Below are 13434 nucleotides of genomic sequence, written 5' to 3' on the forward strand. Positions count from 1 at the left end.
CCTAAGAAGTTTATGGTCTCCACACAGCCACAACTTAGAAGCAATTACCCACTCATCCCATGTCTACAAAGGGAATTTTTGTGGTGGGCCCAAGCAAGCCAGTTAAACAAAGGTATGCCTTTCAACAAGCCTCAAACAAGCCAAACCATTACAACAGACGCCTCAGACCATGGATGGGGGGGGGTGCACATGGAGGGCAGATGTATTCAAGGCCAATGGCTCCCCAGGAAGTACATCTGCACATCAATCAAAAAGAGATGATAGCAGTAATGCATGCAATCGAGGCCTTCGGAAAATATCTTCAGCAAGGTCATCTACTAATAAAGACAGACAGCACCACTGTTATGTGGTACATAAACAAGCAGGGAGGTACTCATTCTTACCCCCTTTGCAGACTAACAATGACTCTTTGGGAAAAATCCCTGAAACTGAACATACAGCTACAATCCCAGTTTGTTCCGGGCAGGGACAATGTTCTAGCGGACAGTCTAAGCAGAAACATCCTGGATCCACACGAATGGATGTTGCATCCAGACATTTTTGCTCAAATAACTTCTGCGTGGGGGAGGCTGGACGTAGACCTCTTTGCCTCCCACCTCAACCATCATCTGAAAAAGTTCTGCTCGAGGTCACATCATCCACAAGCCTGGAAAATAGATGCTCTCTCATTTAGCTGGAACTCTCTAACAATCTATGCATTCCCACCTCTACCATTGATGACCAAGGTGTTACTGAAGATCAAAGCAGAGCAACCGAAAGGCATCTTAATAGCTCCAGATTGGCCAAGACAGCACTGATATCCATTACTAAGGAGCATAACTTGCACCAAACCGTGGACCCTGCCTCTATGGTCTCCACTCTTGACTCAGCACAATTACAGGACAGTTCATCCCAACCTGCAAACTCTGCAGCTGACAGCTTGGAGGGTCCCATGATTTCTCCCCATATCTCTCTCTCCAAGGAAGTTCAACAGATATTAGAAGCATGCAGACCTTCCACCAGAAAAGTTTATTCAGCCAAATGGAAGAGATTCAGCATCTGGAATACCAACAAGGGACAGGATGCATCAGTAATGAACATTCCACAGATATTGGAATACTTGGCAGACATGCTGCATAATGGGCTTTCCTATTCTTCCATAAAAATACACGCTTCAGCAATTTCAGCAAGATACAACACTGATCCTCCTGTGTTCTCACATCCTTTGCTAAGACAATTTCTAAGAGGGGTAAAGAATATCAAACCTCCCAGAAAACCACCAGTGCCTGCATGGGACCTCAATTTCGTGTTGGAAAAATTAACTCTTCCTCCCTTTGAACCAGCAGCATCTGCAGAATTGCAATTTCTTTCCTGGAAAACAGTTTTCCTGTTGGCAATAACCTCAGCAAGAAGAGTTTCGGAGATACAGGCCCTCATGGCTGTACCTCCGTTCCTCATTTTTCATCAGGACAGGGTTTCTTTAAGAACCAATCCTTCTTTTATGCCAAAAGTGATATCCAGGGTGTCTCTAAATCAAGCAATTCACCTGCCTACTTTCTTCCCCAATCCTCAAAATAAAGGGGAAAAGCTGCTGCACACCTTGGACATTCACAGACAACTACGCTACTACTTGGACAGAACAAAGGCCAACAGAAAGTCTGACCAACTATTTGTAGCTTACGCTCCTGGAGTACAAGGAAAAGCAATTTCCAAACAAACAATTTCAAAATGGATTGGACATTGCATCAGATTCTGTTATTCCTTCCATGGAAAGGGTGTGCCAGCCAATGTCAGACCACACTCCACCAGAGCTACAGCCACCTCCACAGCCTTCCTAAGAGGGGTGGCTACAAAGGACATTCTAGAAGCTGCTGCATGGAGCTCCGTGCATACATTTTCCAAGCACTACAACCTCCCTTTATATTCCAGATCCCGAGCAGGCTTTGCTTTGGCAGTCCTGCAGGGCATTTTAGCTATACCATCCTTGTCTTAGAGCCTACCACCCCAGCTTGGCTATGGTATTCAACCCATATGTAAGGACTGCAGTTGCATTCTTGAAGGACATAGTACAGTTTTGTACCTACCATAAATGTAGATGTCCGATAGATATGCAACTGCAGTCAGGTTTTCCCTCCCTCCTTCCCCTCTGTGCATTGGGTCCACTTCCTCCTTTTATACTTAGCTGGGGATATCTGTTATGGTGTATCTGTTTATTGCTATTGTGTATATCTGGAATTTTTTATCCAGTTCTAATTTTAGCCTTCCTTGGAGGGCACCTGGCATCTGGGGCAAGAAACACTGAGGAAGATGGCGTCGGCTGATGCTTTTATACCCCAGCTGCTCTGACGTCGGGGAGGAGGCGACATCAGCCGATGTCGGACCCAGACTTTGGAATCCGGCCGACCGAGGGCTGCCTGAGGCAGGACAACCCATATGTAAGGACTGCAGTTGCATATCTATCGGACATCTACATTTATGGTAGGTACAAAACTGTACTTTTTCAGCTAGCAAAATTTATATAGGACACTTCATGCAGTGGGTGCAAAGCAGATATAGGAATTAATCACAGACTAGGTACTTAAACTTTTCACATGTTTTGAAGGTGTAATAGCTGAGCGATAGGCCATATGAGTCCTGTTGCAGGAATCGGCAAAGTCAGTGAATATCTTTGCAGATGAATGTGGTGGTTTGATAATAAGGTAGGCTGAGAGAGTACCATAATGTCTCGCCTGGTTCAGTGGTAGGTCTGTAAGGGAAGGAAGTAGACAGGAGGGATCAATGGTAAGACAGTGAGGGTTAGTAGAAGAGGGAAGTGGGCAGGATGGAGAGGCTGAGTAAGTAAAAAGACAGGTGGATGTGTAAGTAGGATGTCAGAGTAGTAGAGTGGGGGTGAGAATAGTTGTGATGGTTGAAGTTAGTTTATATGAGATGTGGTGTTAGCACATGTGCACAGCCAAGATGAGGAGAGGTGTTGTTTCAGAGATGTCTTGAAGAGTGTTACTGAGCGCGTGGATCTAAGTGTTGGGGGGAGGGAGTTCCAAAGTTTTGCAGTGGTAAAGGAGTAAAGCATCTGGCCAACCAAAAGTTTGGGTTTAGGAGATGAAGTATAGGTCATAGCTTATAGGTAGTGGGAGGAGCTTAACTTAAAGATGTTCTACTTGGGAGATGTCCTTCAAGAATGCAACTGCAGTCCTTACATATGGGTTGTCCTGCCTCAGGCAGCCCTTCGGTCGGCCGGATTCCAAAGTCTGGGTCCGGCGTCGGCTGATGTCGCCTCCTCCCCGACGTCAGAGCGGCTGGGGTATAAAGGCATCAGCCGACGCCATCTTCTTCAGTCTTTCTTGCCGCGCGGTGCCCGAAGCAGAAGCAGTTCGCAAGTGCCGGTCGGTCAGCTCCTGTGTTTTCAGTTACCGAAGTCATCTAAAAAGGTAAGTACCCCGTTGGGGAAAATTTTTTCTTGCCTCAGCCGATGTCAGAACAAATTGAGAAAGTTAATAATTGTTTGTCTTGTGGTAAACAAATACCTCATAAGGACTTCCATTCTTACTGCCTCCCTTGCCTGGACCCAGACCACGACGTCTCGGCCTGTGCTGCCTGTGCTTGCTTTAATAAGCGCACTCTCAGGCGCCGGGCAGAATTTGCCGAAAACTTTTTTGGTGAATCCTACGCTTACATCATGCCGTTGGAACTACCGACAGCACAAACTACCAAAAAACGTAAGGACCGGGACCGACACCCTCGGCCCGCGTCTTCCACCGATACTACTCCTAAGCCCTCCGCGAGTGCTTCGGTCCCTTTGGAAGCGATTATTCAACCGCTCCAGGCCGACGACACCGCGTTAACACGCTCTTCGGTCTCGGAGACTACACCGGTGCCGGTTGTTGATTTTCCCCCAGAAACCGAAGTTCTCGATCTACCCGACATCATTCCTGTGGACAAGGTTACCCCTGCACGTGGGGCAGCTAGGCCTCCTGTATCCATGTCCATCAAGGCCTTTGCATGTACTAAGGCCGTCAGCCAGGCCAAGGCCCATCCTAAACCTTCCTCACAGGCCCCTTCTTCTGATAGACAGATCATGTCTCTTGCTGCAGATCTAATCTCTCTTATCAGGGGGTCTCAGCCTCATCCAAACAGAGGTTCTCAGCCACCTGCAGAAAAAAGGCCTAGAACTGAGCAGGCAGACAACCTCTCTTTAGATGAAGCCTCTGGGGATTCAGAGCATTCAGATACCCAAGAAGAATCCTTCCAAGCCTATGAGGACTCTGATGCTGAGGAATCAATTCCCTCTGCCTCTCCTCCGGAGGATTTTTCTTTCGGTGAAGTCCTCCACTCCATGAGGGAACATTTTAAGTGGCAGGGTCAGGAATTTTCTGATTCTAGGAAAAGGCTTCGTACCTTCCTCAAGTTACCCCAGCACAGACCTTTGGCTATCCCTCCAGTTTTGGATGTTCTGGATGATGTATTCTCAGACTCCAGTGCTTCCCCTGATTCTCTCCCTCCTGCTCCTGTCAAGCCAGACAGATATTATAGGGTCCCTGACATTCACAAGCATTTCTTTATGGCCCAATCTGTGGATTTAGAAACTATTTCACAGGGCCCCAAGGGAGTGGCTTCCTCCTCGGCCAAAAATCCACTACCAGCTGACAGGGAAGCAAGGTCCCTGGAGAGATGGGGTAAAAAAGTTTATACCTCTACCACCCTTGCCATGAGGTCACTTAACTGCCTTTTTCATATGTTTAAATACCAGGATTATTTACTGGATGATTTGCAGAAAAAGCTAGCCTCTCCTGAGCCTATAGATAGAAAGGCATTGCAGGATTTGGTTCATAATTCTCAGCAGGTTAGCAACCATTTTCTTCAGTGTGGTTATGATGCATTGGAGGCTTCATGTAGGGCAGCTATGACAGGGGCTGTTATCCGTAGACATGCTTGGTTGAAAGAACAGCCACTGCCGGATCATGTTAAAGTAAAGCTCCTGGACGCACCTCTGGATAAACAAAAGCTTTTTGGTTCTAATGCTCAGGATGTATTGAAGTCTATTGAGGAGAAGGCAAAATCAGTACAGACAGTAAAATATTTCCTCCAGGTTCAGCCACCCAGATTCAGCAGGAATTGGCCTTCAAAGAAATAGTCCATTCCAGACTCAGACAAGTTTCAAAGGGGAAAGAACAGGCATGCGCGAGGTAGAGGGCAATACCGAGGCTCCTACAGAGGCCGCCAATGGCAACCTCACGATCAAAGAAGTGGCACAGATAGTTCACCTGCACCACAGGGACAATCACAATGACTTACCTATCACTCCACCTACCAAGGCTCAAAGAGAAGCACCTCTAGGCGGAAAATTATCTCTATTCTCAAGAAACTGGCACATTATAACAAAGGACAATTGGATTCTTGGACATAATAGACAGAGGTTACAGGTTCCACTTACTTTACCAACAGGACAAGGCATGCCAAACCTGCCACAAAATCAAAGGGCAGAGGCACTCAGAGAAGTCTCAAAGCTGTTACAAATAAAAGCAATAGAGAAGGTTCCTCCTCAGGAACAAGGGCAGGGATTTTACTCAAGACTGTTCCTTGTTCCAAGAAAAGAAAAGCAATGGAGGCCTATTTTGGACTTGCCCGTTCTAAATACTTATCTTATGGTGCCAAAATTCAAAATGCTGACGTTACAGCAACTTCTTCCCATGCTGGGCAAGGGGTCTTGGCTGGTTACTCTGGACCTCAAGGAGGCATACCTGCATGTCCCTATCAGACACAGTTGCAGAAGATACCTCAGATTTCTGGCAGGAACAGAGCACTATCAATTCTCAGCATTGCCGTTTGGCTTATCTACTGCGCCCAGAGTATTCACAAAATGCCTGGCATCAGTAGTGGCACATTGCAGACTCCAGGGGATACAAATATGCCCTTACCTGGACGACTGCCTTATACAAGCGGACAGCAAGCAAGCCTTGATAAAACACTTGGATTATGTCATTCAATTGCTGCAGGCTTTGGGATACACAGTCAACATTCAAAAATCAAGACTACTGCCATCCCAAGAGATTATTTTCTTAGGAGCAAAGCTGAACACACAGTAACAAATGGCCTTCCTCACAGAGGAGAAACAAGAGCATTTAACAGATTACTTCAAAAGCCTAGCAAAATTAACCCACCTGACCACAAGGAAAACCCTGCAGGCCCTGGGGTTCATGGCATCTTGCATTCTTCTAATCCCTCTGGCAAGACTACACATGAGAAAACTTCAATGGTACCTAAAAAGCTTGTGGTCTCAACACAGCCACAACCTGGAAGACATAATACCACTCATACCATGCCTGCAAAGGGAATTTTTGTGGTGGGCTCAAGCAAGTCACTTAAACGAAGGCATGCTTTTCAGCAAAGCTCCAACAAGTCAAACTATTACAACAGATGCCTCAGACCATGGATGGGGGGCGCACATGGATGGCAGATGCATTCAAGGGCAATGGACTCCCAAAGAAAAGCATAAGCACATAAATCAAAAGGAGATGTTGGCAGTGATACATGCAATAGAAGCCTTTGGAACATCTCTTCAGCAAGGTCATCTGCTAATAAGGACAGACAACACCACTGTCATGTGGTACATAAACAAACAAGGGGGCACTCATTCTTACCCCCTCTGCAGATTAACAATGACTCTTTGGGAAAATTGCCTGAAACTGAGCATCTACTTGCAATCCCAGTTTGTTCCGGGCAAGGACAATGTTCTGACAGACAGGTTGAGCAGAAATTTCTTGGATTCACACGAATGGATGCTACACCCACGCATATTCACACAATTAACAACTGCATGGGGAAGACCAGACATAGACCTCTTTGCATCTCATCTCAATCATCATCTGGAAAGGTTTTGCACAAGGATACACCATCCTCTAGCCTGGAGAACGGATGCTCTTTTCTTCAGCTGGAATGCCCTAACAATTTATGCATTCCCTCCTCTACCTTTACTCACCAAAGTGTTACTGAAAATCAAGACCGAACAACCAAGAGGAATCTTGATAGCTCCAGACTGGCCAAGGCAACACTGGTATCCACTGCTACTGAGCATAACTCACACCAAACCGTGGCCCTTGCCTCTATGGCCTCAGCTCCTGACTCAACACAATTACAAGACAGTTCATCAGAACCTGCAAACCTTAAAGCTGACAACTTGGAGAGTTCCATGACTGGGACCCATGACTCCCTCTCCAAAACAGTTCAGGAAATTTTGCTGGAGGCATGCCAGACCTTCCACCAGAAAAACCTATTCGGCCAAATGGAAGAGATTCATCATCTGGAATGAGAACAGGGGCCAGGATGCATCACTGATGAACATACCTCAGATATTAGATTACTTGGCAGAAATGTTTCACAGTGGCCTATCATACTCTTCCATCAAAATCCACGCTTCAGCTATCTCAACACATTACAACGGTGAGCCACCTGTGTTTTCACATCCCTTGCTAAGACAGTTTCTAAGGGGTATAAAGAATATCAAACCTCCAAGGAAACAACCAACTCCTGCATGGGACCTCAATTATGTCTTGGAAAAATTAACTCTTCCACCCTTTGAACCAGCAGCATCTTCAGAAATGCAATTTCTCTCTTGGAAAACGGTTTTCCTGTTGGCAGTCACCTCAGCAAGAAGAGTTTCGGAGATACAGGCCCTCATGGCAGTTTCTTCCTTTCTCATCTTTCATCAGGACAGAGTTTCCCTAAGGACAAATCCTTCCTTCATGCCTAAGGTGATATCCAGAGTGTCTCTAAACCAGGCAATTCACCTGCCTACTTTCTTTCCTAACCCTCAAAACAAAGGGGAAAAGCTGTTGCATACTTTGGACATTCACAGACAACTATGCTACTACTTGGACAGAACAAAGTCTACCAGGAAGTCTGACCAACTGTTTGTAGCCTATGCTGCTGGGATACAAGGAAAGGCAGTCACCAAACAAACTATCTCAAAATGGATTGGACACTGCATCAGATTCTGTTATTCTTTCCATGGAAAAAGTGTGCCAGCCAATGTTAGACCACACTCCACCAGAGCTATGGCCACATCCACAGCCTTTCTAAGAGTGGCTACAAAAGATATTCTAGAGGCTGCTACATGGAGCTCCGTGCATACATTTTCCAAACACTACAACCTGCCATTGTACTCCAGATCCCAAGCAGGCTTTGCTTCGGCAGTCCTGCAGGGCCTCCTAGCTACACCATCTCTTGCTTAGGCCTACCACCCCCAGCTTGGCTATGGTATTCAACCCATATGTAAGGACTGCAGTTGCATTCTTGAAGGACATAGTACAGTTTTGTACCTACCATAAATGTAGTTGTCCGATAGATATGCAACTGCAGTCAGGTTTTCCCTCCCTCCTACCCCTCTGTTTTTGCCCTTGGGTCCATCCCCCCCCCCCTTTTATCCTATAAGCTGGGGATATCTGTTATGGTGTATCTGTTTATTACTGTTGTGCATGTCTGAATTTTTTGTTTATACATTCACAAATTTAGCCTTCCTTGGAGGGCACCTGGCATCTGGGGCAAGAAACACTGAAGAAAATGGCGTCGGCTGATGCCTTTATATCCCAGCCGCTCTGACGTCGGGGAGGAGGCGACATCAGCCGATGCCGGACGCAGACTTTGGAATCTGGTCGACCGAAGGGCTGCCTGAAGCAGGACAACCCATATGTAAGGACTGCAGTTGCATATCTATCGGACATCTACATTTATGGTAGGTACAAAACTGTACTTTTTCTAGTGTGAGTGCCAGTGTGTGGATGTGAACCATTTACCACTCTTCCATGTATGGTTACAGGTGAGTAAACGTTTCTTTAAAAAAAAGTGTAATTTGTTTTTTCTGACTGTGTGTTTGTCTTATTTGCAGGAATATTGTAAAGAATGCAGAACCAAATGATGTTACAGAGCCAAAAGATGTCACAGAGCCAAAAGATGTCACAGAGCCAAAAGATGTCACAGAGCCGAAAGATGTCACAGAGCCAAAAGATGTCACAGAGCCAAAAGATGTCACAGAGCCAAAAGATGTTACAGAGCAAAAAGATGTTGCAGAGTAAAGAAAATTTTCTTTTGACATCAGAGGAAAAAACTAGCAAGGACATTTCAGTGTCTTGAAATGCCGCTTAAAGAAGTAGCAAAGTTGGCTTACTGTGGAAAATCTAAAGTATGTAGAAATTTGCTGGCACACTGAATCGAGTGGTAACCCATTCAGTTGTGAGAAATGGAACAGTGTTATAGAAAACTACCTCAGATTTATTTTTCTTTTCATGTTTTTAATAAACAAAACTTAACTGATCATATACAGTGCTGTTTTTGTCCTAAGTATGGAGCCCTTGCATATTCATACAGACTGATTGGACAAGGATCCAGTGCCCAGAGTTTGACTTGACGCAATGTCTCTTTACTGGATGATTAGAGAAGATGCCACATTAGCAGTTCATAATACACAAGTTATCTGATTTATATTTGGAACCAGAAAAAACTTTTTTGCTGTGACACTAGTTGAAGGGCAGCTTATTTGGCACAGTGACTGGTGATACCAAGCCCATCATGGAGAGACTGCATGGTGTTTAAAAGAAAATATTCATTGGACTTAAGAAGAACAAAACTGGTGCAAGTGTGTCAGGTTTGCAGCCATACAGTTTCCTAGTTTCTCAGAAATGGAAAATAAATCACACTGAAAATGGTTGCTATGCAGAAAATATGTTTAAAAAACAAAATGTACCAGAACAGCTAAGACTTGGTCACAGTGTGGATAACTTTGTTGTAGATAACTTTTCAGTTTTTGATGTTGGATGACCTCCTGAGGCAGAGGTTTTCATTTTTGGTTTATTTATGTCTTTTGACTGATGGGAGCGAATGATATTGGTCATTTGATGTCTCATCTGTTGTCCATTCACAAGTGAGGTGTGCATGTGTCTGTCTGTCTGGCATAGCTGATATAATCCAGAACCAACTGTACTTTGTTTAGCTATGTGTTCCAGACTGGCATATATTTGTGTGTTTGTGCTTACATTGTTATGTTGGCAAGGTCTTTGCCAGGATTGTACCAAAAGGTACATTGAGCTGTGTCATTGATCAGCATTTCCTATGGTTACAGTCTGGCCCATTGACACACATTTAAAGTGCCAGTCTGTGACACTGGCAACTCTGGCTGAAGTGTTTGCCTATGTGCCACTAGTCCAACCAAGTTGAGGGTTGAATTGGGCAAGCTTGGGTTAGTTCACCTGCCTTTTGGTAATGGTAGCAGTAGGTGAGAGTTTCTCTAGTTTCTGCTACAGTACTTGATGTGAGGGCCAGAGGGTCCTGTAGCAACAGTGTCAAAACCAAAAGAAAAAGGGGGCATTGCAGTGAGCAATACCCTTAGTTGGTAAGCATCCAGCCTACTTGGATGGAATATAGAGAAAGACTGAGGAAATACCTCTGGACATTCACTGTAGTGGCATCATTTCTCACCACCCATATCCGTGACCATCCGGCAAAGCTGCAGTTTTGGTTTTTGTCATGCAGCTCAGTGTCTTTAGAGTCTCAGAGCAGCCCAGAGTACAGTCTAAAGGCAATAACAAAAAAGTAAAAAAAATAAAAGTGCCAAGTTTTTCAGTAGTGGATTTAGTTTTAAGTGAGGGTGCTGGTAATAGTAGCCTTATCACTGCTTGAATTTTCTTGGAAAGGCCAGTAAATTTAATATTAAAAAAAAGAAAAGAACATGCAGGCCAGAAATGTGTAACTTTGATATTAGATTTTGATAAGATCACTGAAATTGTTAAAATTAATTTTACTTTGCTGAAATTTATGAATAAGCATAATAGAAAATGAACGGTGTATTTTTTTTATTTTTGTATTTATATATTTAAGTTTGTTTACTGGGGGTTAGTACACTGATCACAACAGACTGTTTGCAGACACAGCCAGTCTGGTTTCCTTCCTTCACAGGGCAGAATCTTATGGAAGGTAAAGTGATGTGGTTTGATAGTTTTGGGAGATGTTTCTGAAGGGGAGGGATTAGGGTAGCCCCTTCTTTGGATGTGAAAATTTCTGTGCTAGGAATTTAATGGTAGAACTCTGTAAGTGGGAATCAGTCTGAGGAGAGTTAGTCTTACGATGACTTGATATCTCTGCTTTTCTTGAGCACCCCTACCTTTTTAAAATAATATTTTAAGCTTTAAAAGGGACTGCCTTTCAATACCTTGTTATAACATCAAATAGTTTTACTGGTTTGCAGCTATGTTTTTTGTAATGGCAAGTATAACCACCTGAAGGGAGGGGCAAACAAGTAAAAAAAAAAACAAAAAAGTATTAAGTGTGTAGAACTCTGTTTTAATTTTATGTGAAATCTGCCTAAATGCAGGAAGGCAGTAGTTAATGAATATGCCTCTGTTATTTTACGACTGATTTGCAATCTATGTACGAAGTCAAATCCTGATTATTTCAAGTGTATGAGTTGCTAAGAGAGATTCTGCTTACCCAAAATAATTTTTGGTTTCTAGGTGAGGGTAAAGGACTTTTCTGTGGTCTGTGAGAGACTGTTTGTGATAGCCTTAGAACCTTTGATATGGAAATATGATATACCTATGTCCAATTTTATGGCTGGTTCAAGGCTGTTATTTCTCACCAGTGAGCAATTAAACTTGAATGAATATAGTAATGAATTATGCTTGCTAAAATAAAACATTTGATAGGAAAACCTGTAAAAGGAGACCTTAATTTTAATCTCATTTGTTTCAAGAATCTTGGCTTCAGAAAAGTGGATTATGCTGCTGAGAGTTTTGGTTCTGTTCAGATGTTCATCGTGTTACCCTGCTGCAGTCATCACACTTGGGGTTATCCTGTCATCAGGCAGTCCCGCAGTTGGCCTGAATTCCAAAGTCTTGATCCGGCGTCATTTGCTGTCGCTTCTTCCCTGGCGTCAGTGCGCCATGGGTATATAAGAGGCATCTGACGCCATTTTCTTCAGTCTTTCTTGCCGCATGGTGCCCGAAGCAGAAGCAGTTCGCAAGTGCCGGTCGGCCGACACCTAAGATTTTCGAATCGAGTTTCAGTCCGAAGTCTTCAAAGCTAAGTACCCTGTTGGGGAACCTTTTCTTGCCTCAGTCCAATGTCAGAAAAAGTTAACAATTGTATTTCTTGTGGGAAGCAAATACCTCATAAGAACTTTCATTCTTATTGTATACCTTGCCTAGGCCCAGACCACGACATCACTGGTTGTCGGTTTTGTGCTAGGTTCAATAAGCTAACTATAAAGCGACACTTTGATTTCGCTTGACACTACTTCGGTAGGAAATTTAATTACACTATGCTGTCGGAGCAACCGACTACCAGCGTGCATAAAAAATGCAAAGATAAAGACAGGCAGCCTAGATCCAAGCCAGAATCCGAGGCCTCTGCTGGGCCAGTCGCCAGTTCTCCGGTTTTCAGTGAGGCATCTACGCAGCCCCTGACGACCGCAGAATTGGAACCCCAGACCGCTTTGGATTCTCAAGCAGAGAGTACTAGGCCAACGCAGCCATTTTCTTTAGTCCCTACCAACACCATTGCAGAAGGAGAAGCCAGTGCTGTGGAAACACCTTCAGTTACAGAAGGTGTCTTTAGACCGACTACTCTCACCATAAAATCTTATGCTAAGCTTAAGACTCCTTTAAAACCTAAAAAGACTGTACATCAGTCTCCAGTTCAAGGCCCCATGCCTAAGAAACAGATGCTTAAGATGGCTGAAGATTTGATTACTCTGATCAGGGGTTCCCAACCCCCCCCCCCCAGACAAAAGACCAAGACAAGAGGAGGATTATGCCTCTTCTGATCAGGTTTCTATTTCCTCAGACTCCTCTGAGGAACAGGATTACTCCTTTCCCCCTTATGAAGATTCTGATGCTGAAGATTCCATTGCCTCAGCTTCTCCCCCTGAAGACTACTCCTTTGGGTAAACGTTACATACCATGAGGGAACATTTCCACTGGGAAGGTCAGGACTACTCCGACTCAGAGAAAAGGCTCCAAGAGTTTCTCTTACTTCCCCAGCACAGACCACTTACTATCCCTCCAGTTTTAGACATTGTGGATGATGTTTACTTAGAATCTAGTATAAATCCAGATTCTCTGCCTCCTGCTTCAGCCAAACCAGACAGATATTATAGAGTGCCTGACTCTCACAAATTCCTTTACAAAAGCCCTGTTGCTAACCCAGAAACAATCTCCCAGGGTCCCAAAGGGGCTAAGGCTTCTATGGCTAAAAACCCTGTGCCCTCTGAAAGGGACTCCAGAGCACTAGATAGGTGGGGGGAAAAGGTTTACACCTCAGCTACTCTGGCTATGAGAGCACTAAATTGTCAATTTCACATGCTGAAATATCAGCAATTCCTAATGTCTCAATTAAAACAAAAGATGAGCACACACTGTCAACAGTCTGAATTGAAGGAAATGCAGGATCTGTTGCATGCAGCTGAACAGG

At 44.3% G+C, this 13434-nt stretch overlaps 1 protein-coding gene across 1 annotated transcript in view; it reads left to right on the forward strand.

Annotated features, from left to right (window-relative positions):
- Positions 1–11683, forward strand: part of LOC122791502 (nucleolin-like) — a 666377-nt gene extending 654694 nt beyond the window's left edge. Inside the window, exon 5 of the mRNA XM_044059243.1 lies at positions 8861–11683. Within this exon, the coding sequence (XP_043915178.1) occupies positions 8861–9047 (187 nt within the window). The 3' untranslated portion in view covers positions 9048–11683. The remainder of the gene's footprint in view (positions 1–8860) is intronic.
- The last annotated feature ends 1751 nt before the right edge of the window (positions 11684–13434 follow it).

The sequence above is a fragment of the Protopterus annectens genome, chromosome 17.part0 (assembly GCF_019279795.1).
Source record: "Protopterus annectens isolate FY-2018-M chromosome 17.part0, PAN1.0, whole genome shotgun sequence".
NCBI lineage: Eukaryota > Metazoa > Chordata > Ceratodontiformes > Protopteridae > Protopterus > Protopterus annectens.